Raw genomic sequence first — 15,920 nt, forward strand, 5'->3', positions numbered from 1 at the left:
TGTTGCCGTGTGATGCCGTCCTTCAATGTATTATTCTGTGTTGAGGTCTCAGTGTATGTTCCGCAATCTTCTGTGGCTGTAGTAAAACTAAGCTGGTAATATTAACACTGCATGCCTGGGTTGGAGTAGCATAACTCTCATCATCTCCTTCTATGCTCTTAGCCACGGTGTCCCCCCGCCACAGAGGCAAACTCCGCTCATCAGGCTCTGTATCAACAATTTCCGGTTGGGTGCGGTGGTGAAACAAGTGAGCACTACTATGATCGGGGGCCTGAAATAACAAATGCTCCAGGGCAGCATGATGCCTGTCAAGTAGACCTCTCAGAGCCTCCATGAATCCGGAGGAGATCTCTAAAGGAGACATTGTGTAATATTACGCCACAGATATATAAAGCCAATAGTCCATAGGTTTGTCCTTCCAGAAGCCCGAGAAAGAGTAAAATATAGTCAGCTAGATCTTCCTTAATCGTTAATTGCTTAAGGAGGGTGGCCCAGAAGATAGGCCTTCAGTGCTTACTGCGTGGCGACATTGAAAAACAGCAGCGTTTCATATATCCTCCAGATAGGCTTTCCTCCACTCTCTTTCCCCCCTATACATGCACAAGAGGTAATAGACTCTAATAAAGAAAGTCAGGGTTTATAAAATTAAGGTATTTCCATCTTTTTAATCCTTTAAGCAGGAGCTCTGCTCATACATGTCTGCTCTCCATGGCAGTTGGCTCCGCCCCCACAAGAAGAAAAATTTATAACAGGAGTAAATTAGAAAGCCGTTTAAAAATCATGAAATATCTGAATCATGAAAGTTTAATTTTGACTAGACTTTTCCTTTAATGCTGCATACAATTTACGTGCAATTCTCCTATTTTAGGTGAATTGTACATAGCAGTAACTATGTAATGTGCAGGGCTAACTAAGCACTTCTTGCAGGAGATACTCACTGGGTTTGCATAGTTAACCCTTTCATGACAGGGTTAAAGTGCTTACATCGGAACAACTGTTCCGATGTAGACAAATTGAAACTACGCGATCGTGCATACGATCGCGAGATTTCAATTATTGGATCGCATCTGGGGGGCGTCCCTACAACCCTAGGAACGCCCTCCAGACCGCGATCAAATCCTAGAAGCACAGAAGGCTTCAGGACAGACGTTAGCTATGACGTTCTATTCCGTCATAACGGCTTTAAAGCCCAGTGTAATTATGACGGAATAGAACGGCATAACGGCATTAAAAGGTTAGTATCCGGAATTTAAATGTTTCAATTCACCTGCCATTCAAATCTTAATGAATAGATCCCCCATGGTAGGATCAGGAGCAGAAATTCACTACTGGGAGACAGTTGCTGATTGGTGGCTGTATATGTATATATATATATATATATATATATATATATATATATATACACACACATATAGTATATATGCCTCTTGTCATTGGTTCACGCAATGTGTTCGGCAATCTCCCAGTAGTGCATTGCTGATTCTTCAGTAAAGCATACAAAGAGAATGAAGCAAATTTAATAATAGTAGTAAAATGGAAAGTTGTTTCAAATAGTATGCTCTACCTGAATCATGATTTTTTTTATATGAACCTGAAATTTGGATGTGGATTTGAAGGCAGATGCATGGCTGATTGTCTCTCTCCGACCCAGCCTTGTCGAGCGGGTGAAATTGGTTGATGTGGCTACTTGAGAAGTGGGTATTTCAGGCCTTTTTTTGCACAAAACGCATTTTTGACTGGAAGGGCCATTTGGATGTGGATTCTGTGGTGATTGTGTAGCTCATGGTCTCTGCACAACTAGCTTTGCAGAACTGGTCAATTTTATTGCTGTGACTATTTGGGAAGTGGGGATTCAGGCCTGTTCAGTGGCATTCCATATTCATCTGGGCTATAAAGGGGTTAGTAAAAATATTATTTTAAGTTTTTGAACTCTAACACATTGTTCTGAACGATCTTTTAAACTTTCTATTTTTTTTAATAATTTGACAAACTATATAGCCGTTCTGACCTGTTCTTTTTTGTTCTGGCTCTTACCCTATCCCTTTTAATGGGGTGTAGTGTATCAGTGATTCATAAAAGCTCTGGATATAGCCTTTATTTTAGTTTTTCTGCTTCACTTAAAGGGGCAGTAATCTTACATACTAATGTTATATAATTTTGCACATAGTGCACGGCACATTTATACTTTCAATTATTCCAGAGAAATTGTATGTAAAAACCTCATTTTACCAGAACGCCACTTCTTGCTCTACTGAGCGGGTCTGGTTTTTACACAGCGCATCGTGGCAACACTGTCTAGTCACAGTGTGCCGGTCTCGCCATTAAAATGAATGTAGCTCGCTCCTGCTCTGGTCTAGTAGCAGGAGCGAGCTACATTCATTTTAATGGTGCAACCGGGCACATTGTAACTAGACAGTGTTGCCGCGATGTGCTGTGTAAAAACCAGACCCGCTCAGTAGAGCAAGGAGCTGCGTTCTGGTAAAATGAGGTTTTTACATACAATTTCTCTGGAATAATTGAAAGTATAAATGTGCCGTGCACTATGTGCAAAATTATATAACATTAGTATGTAAGATTAAAAAAAAATACTTGCATGCTAACTGACATATCTCTCTAAATATCAGTAAGCATTATTTAAACACTTACACAGTCCTGCTGCTTTGACTACTGCGACCTACTTCTTAGTGGCCTTCCCAGTACTCACCTACCACTCACCAGTTTATCAAGAAAGCTGCTGCGAGACATTTATCTAACAAGGAGATGAACATCAGCCATACTCTCTGTTCGTCCCTACAATGTCTCCCTATATGCAACTACCTAAAATTAAGCCTGATGAAACAGTTACTGTTTCATTGAGAAACGCGTTGCTTGTTGTTATCAGTTTTAAAATAAAGTAAGTTTTGCACTTACTACTTGCTGCCACACCATTTATTTTGATTTACACCCTGACATTTGGTGTACTACTTTTTGGGATATCGTAAATAGTAATGAAAATTGAGATAAAAAGCAACAGACACTGAGATGGGATCCATAGGTTTCCTGGGTGATACTACCATGAACACTTTACAGCTCCAGTAATGTAATAGATCGTTCTATTTTTTAACATGGTAAGCACCATTGGCAGTGATAACAGTAATCTAAAGTAAATTATTGTTTCAGTACGGATTCTAAAAATTTGCAAAAAAAAAAAAGAAAAATACACAAAAGAAACAAGAAACGTACTCTGATTTAAACTTTATTGCTAAAAATGAGTTTGCGTTGCAAAGATCTTTCATTAAATAGCTGAATTGTCAATGGAAATACAAACTAAAATATCAAAATATTTTGAACTCTGAAATATTTATGTACATATTATACATTTTACAGGAATTAAAACTACACAACTTTATAATTTTTACAGAAAATTGGCATCAAAATAGTTGCAAAAAATGTTCCTATTTAGCACCTAAAATCAGTTTGAAAAAATTTAAATCATAATAAAATCCAAAAATAGAAGAAAGTGATTAATTATTTTACATTCATACAATAGTATAAAGTTGCATAAAATAGATATTAAACACAATTCCAATGTAAAGACCTGTATTTAAGCCTGGTCCCTATTTGTAACACTCTTTACCTCAACGGGTTTAAAAAAACAAAAAAACAAAAGCAAAGCAAAATTTTTCAACAGAGCAAATGCAATTGTATAAAAAGAGCATTTTAATTGATTATTAAATAACCTGTTAAATCACATGAACATTGTCATATTGTGAATAACCGTATTAAAATGCAGCAGTTGATCAGTAAGGCTTGTGTAGACCCAATAGACAGTATAACATTAAAATCTACAAACTGGATATTGTTTTAATTAAGGCATTTAAATATTCAACTCATTTTGATTCTGACAACATTTGCTTGGTTTACAATTAAAAAAATCTTCTCATATCCTTAATTTCACATAACAATAAATCAAGGACAGATAAAACAGTGACTTTGAATTGTATTTCAATTCACTAACCTCTACTCTGTTTTTGATGGAGGTTTTTTAACTGAGCATTTGCATAGAATCCAAAAAAATTATATATGCAACAACAAAAAAACTTAAATTATGCTTACCTGATAATTTTCTTTTCTTCTAACGGGGAGAGTCCACAGCTGCATTCATTACTTTTGGGAATTCAGAACCTGGCCACCAGGAGGAGGCAAAGACACCGCAGCCAAAGGCTTAAATACCTCCCCAACTTCCCTCACCAGAAGAAAAAGACAAACATGGCTGCCCCCATAAAAATACATGGGAAGGGAGCTGTGGACTCTTCCCGTCAGAAGAAAATTATCAGGTAAGCATAATTTAAGCTTTTCTTCTTAAACAGGGAGAGTCCACAGCGGCATTCATTTACTTTTGGAAAAACAATACTCAAGCTATAGAGGACATGCAAAAAAGGGCAGGTAGACAAGGTGGACCATTCGAAGGGCACCACAGCCTGAAATTACCCAAGCCAATTAACAACTGCTGTACCGAGCAGAACAAAAAGGACTGAAAGGACTAAGTAACTGCCCAACAGTTATCTAGCAAAGCCCAGATAGAGACCGATTAAAAGTACTAGATTCCACCGAGCACAAAGCCCCCAAAGAGATAAGTCCCGCCGGTTCCAAGGCCGTACCGATTCCACATATTTCCAGAAGGGAAAAGGAAAAAGAAATATTCAATAAGAGATCTAAAATCTCAGCAACTAGGGTAAAAAAACGACCCCAGCAAAATCGAGCGCAACCGCAGGTTGCAGCAAGACAAAGAAAAATGAATAGAGAAAACTCCAACAACCTACCAGAATTAAGATAGAGAAAAAAAACCTACCCCAATCTGGAGACAGTCCAAAGGACCAATATTCGAACCAAAGACAACCCCGAAGACGGAGCAAAACCCAAAACTCACACAGAGTGCAGTCTGCACTCATGAAGAGCTATCGCGGAATAAGCAGATATTCCCCAAAACTGCCAACAATTAACAGTATAAGCACTTATCGTGCTGCAGATGAAGCTCCCGGGTCCCACTCTGCCGCACAAGACTAGTAGACATCAGTCACGAACACTAGCCTATAAAGTTAGAAACTGCCCCAGGAGACTCCCAGAACCCTCCGGAAGTGCAGGAACTTGCTCCCCTACTAAAATAGGGAAGCTGAGTAAAAACTCCTATAATCTCCCTTCAAGAGAGATCACAAAATCTGGAGAAGAACACGGTCAACGACTCAATTGATCCAAGGGCCTTAGGTCGAAAAAAGTAAAACCAGCCCACAGCTGGATTCTAACAACCAACTCAAGTTGCAAAGCCCCAAAAACTCACCGTTAGGTTACATGGTCTACTTCCTCGAGACAAAGGCCCAGCACCTAAAACGCCTGGCATGTCCAAAGATAAGCAAATAAATAAATCCCCGTACTACCCAGAACTCAAAAGAGGACTAAACAGTAACAAAGGGTAGGCAAACCCTGACCATATGTAACAAGTTTGGCATGCTAAACCACAAAGCCGGAACAGAACGTAGTACGATCCTGGGTTACAGAACCCAGACCGATTCCTTCCCTACAGGAAGGTGAACTCCCAGATAAGGGGAGACCACACACTGACACCACAGTGTGAGCACAATATCAGAATCCATCTCAACATGACTGTACCACAAGGTCGAGGGACCCTCCTCCGAGCATTAGACGGACACCATGGTATAACCCGCTCCCCCCCAAGGTGAGGGAAATGAAAGACACCTGCTCACCCACTCACAGGTATGGAGCATATGTCATCGAACAGATGGCAAAAAACAGAACCAACTGAAAAGGCACCCTCTGATGCAACAGCGGTTCCAGGAGCCAAACAAACAGCCAGCGAGCCCACCTATAAAGTGGAATGGCTGAATAAGAGATCAATCTCCCGCTTGACTCAACCTTAAGGGCTGAATCACTCTGGATCCAACTAGGAGGTCCGACCAGATATCCTAGCCATGACCAAACAAATGGGCACCTGGAAAACGGAGCCAGTCACAGACTAGTAACCCCTGAGGAACCATAGGAATACCTCATACAGAGAACCCTAGAAGATGCAAGCACCTCCCATCCAGAGGTGACCCTAGGGTACTGGACGTTCATCCTAGAGACAGAAAAACTACTTTTCCATAATTCAAGGGACAATACCCTCCAGACCGACAGCTATGAAGCTGTCAATAAAAAACACACCTCTGCAACAGAGGCTGCCAAAATAGATCAATCTGGGTCCACCTCCCGGTAACCCCCAGGACCAAGGGGCAACAGGATGACGAACATCGATATCCCAAAACCAACATATCAACTGATATGATGTAAGAAAAGGTAGCACCAGGACCACCAAAGAGATCAACGCATTCTCTATAATCCCTTAAAAACATGGGAGCAGACAAGAAGTCGAATGAGGAAGAAATGCGGACAAAAGTGCCCGATTCTCTAAAACTGATGACTAACCAACCATCCCCCAACTAGCTCCGAGGTCAAAGACCTTTGGAGTGCTTCATAGCAGGAACTGTCCAGGCCCCACAAACAGGAACAGGACCAAGAGGAATTGGACAAACCCCTTGATGCCCAAAAAAAGCAACGAGAACCAGCCTGATGTCATAAATGAAAAGGCCTCCTCTCTCTTAGCTCCATCAAGGGTAGAGTCTTAAAAGAAAAAAATACTCTCATGAAGTTCCAGGATATATATTGTGCTAAAGAAGAAACCCAGCATAATAAACCTCTCGTCTGAGAGAAAACTCACCGCCCAACCAGGTAAACCAGATATCCCAGCACCACGTGGATAGTATAGAGTCTTAAGGAACAGAAACCAGCTCCCAACCAGGACCAGCCTGCTACAGAGGGCATTCCGTAACTGAATCAGGTCACATAAATTTTGAAACACTAGAAGGGATCGATAAAACTTAAGACTATGCAAAAAATATCTGAACATACAACTTCCGCAGAAGTGTCCAAGCGACCACAAAATCGCTAGTATCGAATTCCAGAGAGAAATGTTTCCCAACGGAGAAAGTATAACAAACATGAGCTTACCCCCCCCCAAAAAAACCATCCTAACCGGATCAACGAAAAAGAGGGCAGCACTCACCGGTGAACGCCCAAGAAAAATGGTTACATTGACAGAGATCCCATTCTCCCGAAGCTCAGAACTGGAATAAGATACCCTAAAAAAAAAAGATAAATCGGTAGACAACAAGGAGATTAACTTCATCCCTGCACGTCTAACCCAGATTGCCGTCCGGAGCGTAAGACCGAGGACCCCTCAACCCCTCAGGGCTGGGATCCTCAAGCACTGCCAAAACATTCTGCAACAGGACACGAAGGCATGCCAGTCTATAATGAAAAGCAAGACTTACTTCTGCCGGGGAACTGACGACCCCGACCCCAAGGATTGGGCCCCTGAAGCCTCAGAGGCAACCGCTTCCCCAGAGGGCTGATCTGACCCAGACGATCCCTCGCCTGATGAGCCCTGGTTCACCGAACACAGACAGAATCTTAGTAACATTTCCCTCCCTGGAAAATGTAAGTGCGCCAATGCCAAAGAAATGGCCATGCGGAACCGTCGTGTAGCCTCTGGAGGAAACAAGCCGCCGTCTGGAGAAGGGGTAATGGCATTAGGGACACCTGCTTGCTAAGTCAAAGAAAGTAATAGGGTACTCGCCACACGGCATATGGGACCCCCAGGGGCAGATGGCTCGGCGGACTCTAAGTTCCCTGGATCAGGAGAAAAGAGCACTCGAATAGCGGCATGCAGAACATAACTGATGGGAATGGATTACCCGGGCCATTTCATACTCTTCGCAAGAAGTAGAATCTGAATCAGAGACATCTGTCTCCAAAAAATCAGAGTCTTCCATAACTAGGATAGAAATTATGGATAGGAAAGAAAAAATAAAATGGCACCTTACACCTCCAATGGCTGGGGCACTCACCCCCTCCTATGACCCAGACAACTAGTGAAACAGACTCTCTCCATCGCCACATGGTCAGGAATATGGAAATGGTGACTAGAAAACGTGACCATGCCCGGTCACAAGGTACACCGCGTAGGCGAACTAAATATGTGCCAAAGCCACAAGGGCTGCAAAGCTTGACAAAAAAGGCTGTTATGTTCCGATATAGCCACAAGCCCAAATAACATTACATATTTGCAGACAGAATCACATAACAAACATGATTAAAGTCCCCCCTGTTTAATAACCCCCCAGGAGATATTAACCCTCGATTCCATAAGATAAAGGAGTCCCACTGAGACCCTGACTTCTTCATTTACTTTACACTTCACATCATCTTAAGTAAAATGAAACGATCTTACCAGAATCTACGCCGTGGAACAGGAACACGGCCCTTCAAGTGTGACCTGTAGTAGCTTCACTTCTGACATGGACTTGAGCGAAACAAAGCAGGCAGCAAAACTCGTCAACGCTGATTGCTAAGGAGCTGTTAATATGAGTCGGGATGGTTTCGCAGAAAGACTCTCCCTGCGTCTCCGGACTCTTAACATTCATCCATGCTCTCACTGAGAGGCTGACAGGACTACTTAAAACTCCAGTCCCATTCCGAAGAATACTACCCTCCATAAGAGACTATCTTTAATCTTCCGACACTTCTCTGCCAACCTCCTGTGACGAAAAGGCAAAGAATGACTGGGGGATGAGGGAAGTGGGGGAGGTATTTAAGCCTTTGGCTAGGGAGTCTTTGCCTCCTCCTGGTGGGCAGGATCTGAATTCCCAAAAGTAATGAATGCAGCTGTGGAGTCTCCCCGTTTAAGAAGAAAATTAAGATACAATATTTTACCTATCTGAATTTAGATGTGTATTTATCTATTCCAGAAAATATATACTACCAACACATTAAACCCGTGCTTGATATATTAAACCAGGTAAGTAACAAGCCCTTGTAATGACGTTTCATGAAGTAGGAACCAAACATTTTTTTTGTTTAAATAAATCTCATTCCACATTGCTGCAGGTGCTCTAAAAACAAATGGCAAAATAACTAAATTTCATCTTCCATTTCAGCATATATGGTAACAGTATGAGTACATGGTGTTGAAAGATTCATCAATTTTAAATAAAAAACATGATATACAACCAGATTTCTGTACTTAACTACTCTAAAATTTGTTAATATGTAATAATACGTATTGAAACATCTTCCAATGAATCCAATGACAATGGCAGGCTGTGCCCAGAAACTTTTTAAAAGGGACATAATTAGTATTTTTAAATTCTAACTAGATATACAATTGAATGTGTATGTCACCTGTCAACCTTCAGATTTAGTCAAACTTTAATAACAATAAGGGCATTTTTGTATTTATGCACAGAATTGAAATTTTAGACTATAACCTTTTAAGTATTTTAGTAAATACACACTGTGCAATTATTACACTAAATTTAGCTGAAAAGTCCTTGCAAAATTGTGCTTTGTGACCTGAAGACAATTGCCCATAAATACACCAGTTCTAGCTTCACAGAGCCTGCCGTACTCTCCTTCAGTAAACAACGTCTGAAGTAAAGGTGATTATTTTATAATTACCATCAACTTTTTAAATTGTGTAATTTGTATCTATAACTGTACTTGCATTATGACATCTGGGTTGCAGTTGCTTAGGAAGCACTGTGATTACATCCTTTAATTACTTTTTAATCAAGATGAATGCATGTAATCAAGAAACCAAGATTAAAAAGATTCTGTGGTGAAAGGATGGGATATATTTTTGTCTGATTAGTTTGCAGCCCAATAAATTATTAAACCAACAGGCAATTTCACAGCATAAAAATGCACCACCCTTTGTAAAAGTCATATAGGGCTAGGATGCTAATCATGCCTTTAACAGGGAAGAATACAGAGGTGTCCTTAAGGTGTCTAGTTAAGTCAAATACTGTGCTTCCAAATTATTAAAGGGACGTTCAACCCAAAAATATTCTTTTGTGATTTAGATACAGCATACCATTTTAAATAACTTTCCAATTTACTTTCTAGTTGGCTTCATTCTCTCAAAAAGTCTTTGTGGATTAGCATACCTAGATAGGCTCAGAAGCAGCAATGGACTACTGGGTGCTAGTTAGTGATTTGTGGCTGCACATATATGCCTCTTGTCATTGTCTCACTCAACTAGCTTAGATAAGTTCATTGCTGCTCCTTCCACAAAGGATACCAAAAGAATGAAGCTAGTTTCATAAAAGAAGTACATTGGAAAGGTATTTAAAATTGTATGTTCTAACTGAATCATGAAGAAAAAAAAGGGGTTTGTGTCCCTTTAATTAATTATAACAAAACTAGATGACATTTGCACAGAGTATTGTGTGTTGTACCATAACACTGGCGCCGAAAATCATGCCGAACCAAGATCATGCTGAACCAATTATATGTCAGTATGTGAAACAATAATATTCACATCCTGTTTGTGAAAATGTAGGGAAATCAGATCTGATTAACCCCATGAGCAGTTTAAGATTATTATTATATGGTTTTCCAAAGGCTCATCCTTTTGTCAAGCATACTAAAGAATATACATTTTATGATGTGTTTGCAGTTTATTATAAAAGTATGGCATTGCTTTTTGGACTTCTAGCTATTGGAAACTGTATCCTACAACAGAGGTTTATATTGTAACTTTTTATATAAGGCATTTTTATATATAGGAGACAATCACAACATATCAACTGATTGATCGACAAAAATCCCTATAGACCTTAATGGTGTTTAAAGGCATTAAAAGGATTGTGACCGACCCCCATAATGGTTTAAAAGGCATTTGTCCATCAAAGGTAAAAAGCCAAAGATAAACATATATTTGTACAATCAGGGATAAACCCATTGACAAAAAAAAATACAAAAACAAACAAAAAATAGTGTTAAACTGTTTTTCCTTTACATTTACCATGTCATTTTAGCATCAGCAAACCGTTGCTATCCTTGACTTTTAAAAAATGACTCAGTGTAAAGAATATTTATATAGAATAAAACATCTATTTCACTTTTACAAACTAGTTTTCTTAAGCAGAAATTTAGGGGTCATACTTAATTTAAATTCTGAGCCTCCTTTTTTAAAAAAAAAAAAAATATATATATATATATATATATATATATATATATATATATATATATATATATATGTAAAATAAATAAAACACAACCTGCAACTGGTGGAAGACATTTAGCCTGAGGGAAAACTGTTGTAAAATGCCTCCTCCTTTAATTGTAAGCAGACCTAAACATGTAGAACACACATGACAAATGCACCAAACGAGAATTCCAACAGGTAGAGGTAATTTTATCTACAAAAACAATAATGCCCTTCATGAAGCTGGTTTTACTTGAAAACCATTGTTTGAAGATCAGATAGTACATTATCGGCAGGATAAAAACAAGAAAGACATTTCCTAAATTTCTTCTCTGTGAAGTGTCTCTTTCATTGAAGGAGAAAGTGATGTCTCTTATTTACATAGCCACTAAGGGCTCGATTTATCAAAGCCCATACGGCTGCAAGTTCTCACATGAACCTGCTCGCCTTATTTAACAAGCAGCAGTCGTGAGACCGCTGCTTTCCTAACCTCTTCGCCACCTTTAAGGTGGCGAAATTCAATCTCCGTGGTCTAGTCCGACAGAGATTGACAGCTCCTGCCCACGCGTGATTGGCTGTGCGCGGGCAGAAATTTGCCCGCCAGAGGCGAGCCGAGGCGGACAGGGGCGCGTATATGCGCCCCTGTCCGCCTCAGCTTTGATAAATCAAGCCCTTAGGGCTCTACACATGCAGTATTCTCTGGTGGCCATAACTATAGGCGGGCACTGACATTTGTCACCTATCAAAGATGAGTACTATGCCATCAGCTGCTGTCTAGAGTACTCAGAAACTCTGAAGGGCAGAAGACTGACCATGGTTCCTGTGCAATGAATGGAAAATCACTACTTAAAGGGATATGAAACCCACATTTTTTCTTTCAGATAGAGTATGCAATTTTAAGCAACTTTTTAATTGATTCCTATTATCAATTTTCTTCGTTCTCTTGGTATCTTTATTTGGAAAAGCAGGAATGAAAGCTTAGGAGCTGGCCCATTGTTGGTTCAGCACCTGGGTAGCTCTTGCTGATTGGTGGCTAAATGTTTGGGTATCATATCCCTTTAAACAGGGTATATCGAATTCCATACAAAAATAGTAACAGCTGTAAGGCATGTCGATGAGTACGTATTTAGCTTTTGCATATTATTATGCATTCCGGTAACACCTATTAGAAGAAAGGAAAAAAAATCATACAATCCAAACTGAAATTCTTGTCTTCTTTACAATTAAAATATGATAATTCAGACATAATTATTCAAATTTTATCAAACTTTAAATAACTGTCAACCTTGAATAAAATAGCTGTTTAGCTAAGAATGGAATACTGGAAAATGGAAGATGATCTAAGGAATGTAAACATTGGTTTGAGATGCACTGAATAAATAAGGAAAAGAGTTCTAAATCCAGTCGGCTGTCTTCACTCTCTGGCTTTGAAAGTGTAGTGTTTTTGCAGTACCTATTTCACATTCCTCTTCTTTATGTGGAAAAAAAAATATTTTAGATAGAACGTGAGACGTTATCAATAATAAATACAGGGTAGTTCTTGCAAAATTCGATTTTCCTCTCTGACCAAGCTACAGTATATGTCATGATACTGCGAAAAAGGACAGATACGGAAATATACAAAAACACAAAAATGTAATGTTTGCAGGTGCAAGAGAAAAATGTTCTCTCTTTAGCTACCCAATGTGCTTCTGATGGCTTTTCTAAATGATATATCTTGTGTATATTTTATAAAGTCTTGTTTTTAAAATAAGCATATACAAAATACAGCATTTATATAAGTGGCTTATACATTCTAATACAAAAGTACAAAATAAAACTAACGGAGAAAGGCCAGCTTGGAAATGTTCTTCATGTTCTGTACAGGTGACAATTACATTTCGGCTCGATTGTTTTTGTCACCATTTTCCCTTTCTTCCTCTTCTTCTTCCTCTTCATAATTATCTTCATTTCTTTCTTTGTGATTGTCTTGCTGAGCGTCTTGCTCCCTTTCTGCACCAATATGTTTTTCTACAACCTGGAAAAAAAGAGAAAGTAGATTTAATTATGATCTATATGATCTATACACGTTAGCAGTTATTAGGATCTGTAAATAAACAATTTCATGCTTTTCTAATAACCTTTAAACCAACTTGTAACATATCTAGGGGGAATAGTCTACATTATCTGGTAATGTTCTTTCAAGTCAATATTATCATCATCAGTTATTTATAGAGCACCAATATCTGTTTAATTTATTTAATTAGCATTAAGTGGCAAATATATGTTAAAACAGCGGTCACTAACGAATCAGGATAGTGACACTTCCTCATTTTCACAGCCTCTGTACTGACACTTAACCACATCCTTTTACTCTTTTCCAATCCATGTTAAAGGTGCAGTGTAGAGTTATTTTTTTCTCCCCTTTAATGCATTCCCAATAATCCATTTTATTGACACGTATTAAATTGTTTACAAATAACTATTTCCCATTTACTATGTCATTGGAAATAGCTACTTTTGCCTTTTGTATCCTTACATTTTCTGAGAATTTTGGTACATAAGAACTGGTTATAGAAAAGCTTAATAAACAAGAAAGTTTAGAAAAAATCACAGCCTAATCCTAACCAAGGCAAAAGTGTGAAAATAAGTAATTTTGTTTACATAGAACAAATAAGGCTGAAATATGACCCTTTAGAGAACTAGGTGATATGCCCTTCTTAAGAACAACCTGCAGAAAGCCAAGAATTTCAATGCTATTCTTTTTTAGAACACCAGGCCAATGTTTTTCATACCTTGTGGTAGATACTCCTGGTAACAGGCTTTCTGGCCTAAATTAAGTTCTAAGTTACTTTATTCAAAAACACTATCGGCTAGATTACGAGTTTTGCGGTAAGAGTGGTGCGTTGCTAACTTGCACGTTATTCTCACTGCTCACTTTCCTACAGCGCCGGTATTACAGGTTTTTATAAACCCGGCGTTAACAGGCAAGAAGTGAGAATAGAGCAAACTTGAGCTCCATACTGCACTCCAATACCAGCGCTACTTAAGTCAGCGATGAGCTGGTTGTACGTGCTCGTGCATGATTTCCCCATAGACATCAATGGGGAGAGCCGGCTGAAAAAAATTCTAACACCTACAATAAAGCATCGTAAAGCTCAGTAACGCAGCCCCATTGATTCCTATGAGGCAACAAAATTTATGTTTACACCTAACACCCTAACATAAACCCTGAGTCTAAACACCCCTAATCTTACACTTATTAACCCCTAATCTGCCGCCCCCGACATCGCCGACACCTACATTATACTCATTAACCCCTAATCTGCCGCTCCGGACATCCCCGTCACTATAATAAACATATTAACTCCTAAACCGCAGCACTCCCGCATCACAAACATTAGTTAAATATTATTAACTCCTAATCTGCCGCCCCCAACCTCGCCGTCACTATACTAAAGTTATTAACCCCTAAACCTAACACCCTCTAACTTAAATATAATTAAAATAAATCTAAATCAAACTTACTATTAATAACTAAATAATACCTATTTAAAAATAAATACTTACCTATAAAATAAACCCTAAGCTAGTTACAATATAACTAATAGTTACATTGTATCTAGCTTAGGGTTTATTTTTATTTTACAGGCAAGTTTGTATTTATTTTAACTAGGTAGAATAGTTATTAAATAGTTAAATAGTTAACTATTTACTAACTACCTAGCTAAAATAAATACAAATTTACCTGTAAAATAAAACCTAACCTGAGTTACACTAACACCTAATCTTACACTACAATTAAATAAATTACATGAATTAAATACAATTACTTAAATTACAAAAAAAACAAAACAACTAAATTACACAAAATAAAAAACAAATTACAAGATATTTAAACTAATTACACCTAATCTAATACCCCTATCAAACTAAAAAAAGCCCCCCCCCAATAAAAAAAGCCCTAGCCTAAACTAAACTACCAATAGCCCTTAAAAGGGCCTTTTGCGGGGCATTGCCCCAAAGAAATCAGGTCTTTTACCTGTAAATAAAAATACAAACAACCCCCCCAACAGTAAAATCCACAAGCCACACAATCAACCCCCCAAACAAAACCCTAACTAAAAAAACCTAAGCTACCCATTGCCCTGAAAAGGGCATTTGGATGGGCATTGCCCTTAAAAGGGCATTTAGCTCTATTGCAGCCCAAAGCCCTAACCTAAAACCCACCCAATAAACCCTTAAAAAAACCTAACACTAACCCCTATCAACCAATCGGAATTAAGGCTGAAAAATCCTATTGGCTGATCCAATCAGCCAATAGGATTAAGCTTGCATTCTCTATTGGCTGTTCCAATCAGCCAATAGAATGCAAGCTCAATCCTATTGGCTGATTGGATCAGCCAATAGGATTTTTTAACCTTAATTCCGATTGGCTGATAGAATTCTATCAGCCAATCGGAATCTAAGGGACGCCATCTTGGATGACGTCATTTAAAGCCTGGTTTCTCAACAGCCGGGCCGTGGCCCAGTACCGGGCCGTGATAGCCCTGCTGGTGGGCCCCAACCGGCTATCATGCCCCCACTGCACACCAGGGGCAGACTGAGACCAATCAAGGCCCCAGGAAAACTGTCTCACACTGACCCAAATGTATTCAATGTTATGCAAATGAACATGGTAGCCTCCCTGCCCTGCCCCCAACATGCCCCTCAACCTCCAGAGCCAGGACCCCCAACATTAAGGGCCAGATAAAGGGCCTCCAACCTTCAGGGCCAGACCCCACACTTCATGGTCCTCACAGCGACAGACCCCCGGCAGGACCCCCCACACTCCAGGGCCCCCATTAAACCCACACTTAAC

The 15,920-nt window shown here is 39.2% G+C and overlaps 1 protein-coding gene across 2 annotated transcripts in view; it reads right to left on the reverse strand.

Annotated features, from left to right (window-relative positions):
- Positions 1–3,219: 3,219 nt before the first annotated feature.
- GOLIM4 (golgi integral membrane protein 4) overlaps positions 3,220–15,920 on the reverse strand; it is a 353,609-nt gene continuing 340,908 nt past the window's right edge. For both annotated transcript variants that reach the window (XM_053710118.1, XM_053710117.1), the window contains exon 16: positions 3,220–13,097. In XM_053710118.1, coding sequence (XP_053566093.1) covers positions 12,954–13,097 — 144 coding nt within the window. In that variant the 3' untranslated portion in view covers positions 3,220–12,953. The remainder of the gene's footprint in view (positions 13,098–15,920) is intronic.

The sequence above is a fragment of the Bombina bombina genome, chromosome 4 (assembly GCF_027579735.1).
Source record: "Bombina bombina isolate aBomBom1 chromosome 4, aBomBom1.pri, whole genome shotgun sequence".
Lineage (NCBI taxonomy): Eukaryota > Metazoa > Chordata > Amphibia > Anura > Bombinatoridae > Bombina > Bombina bombina.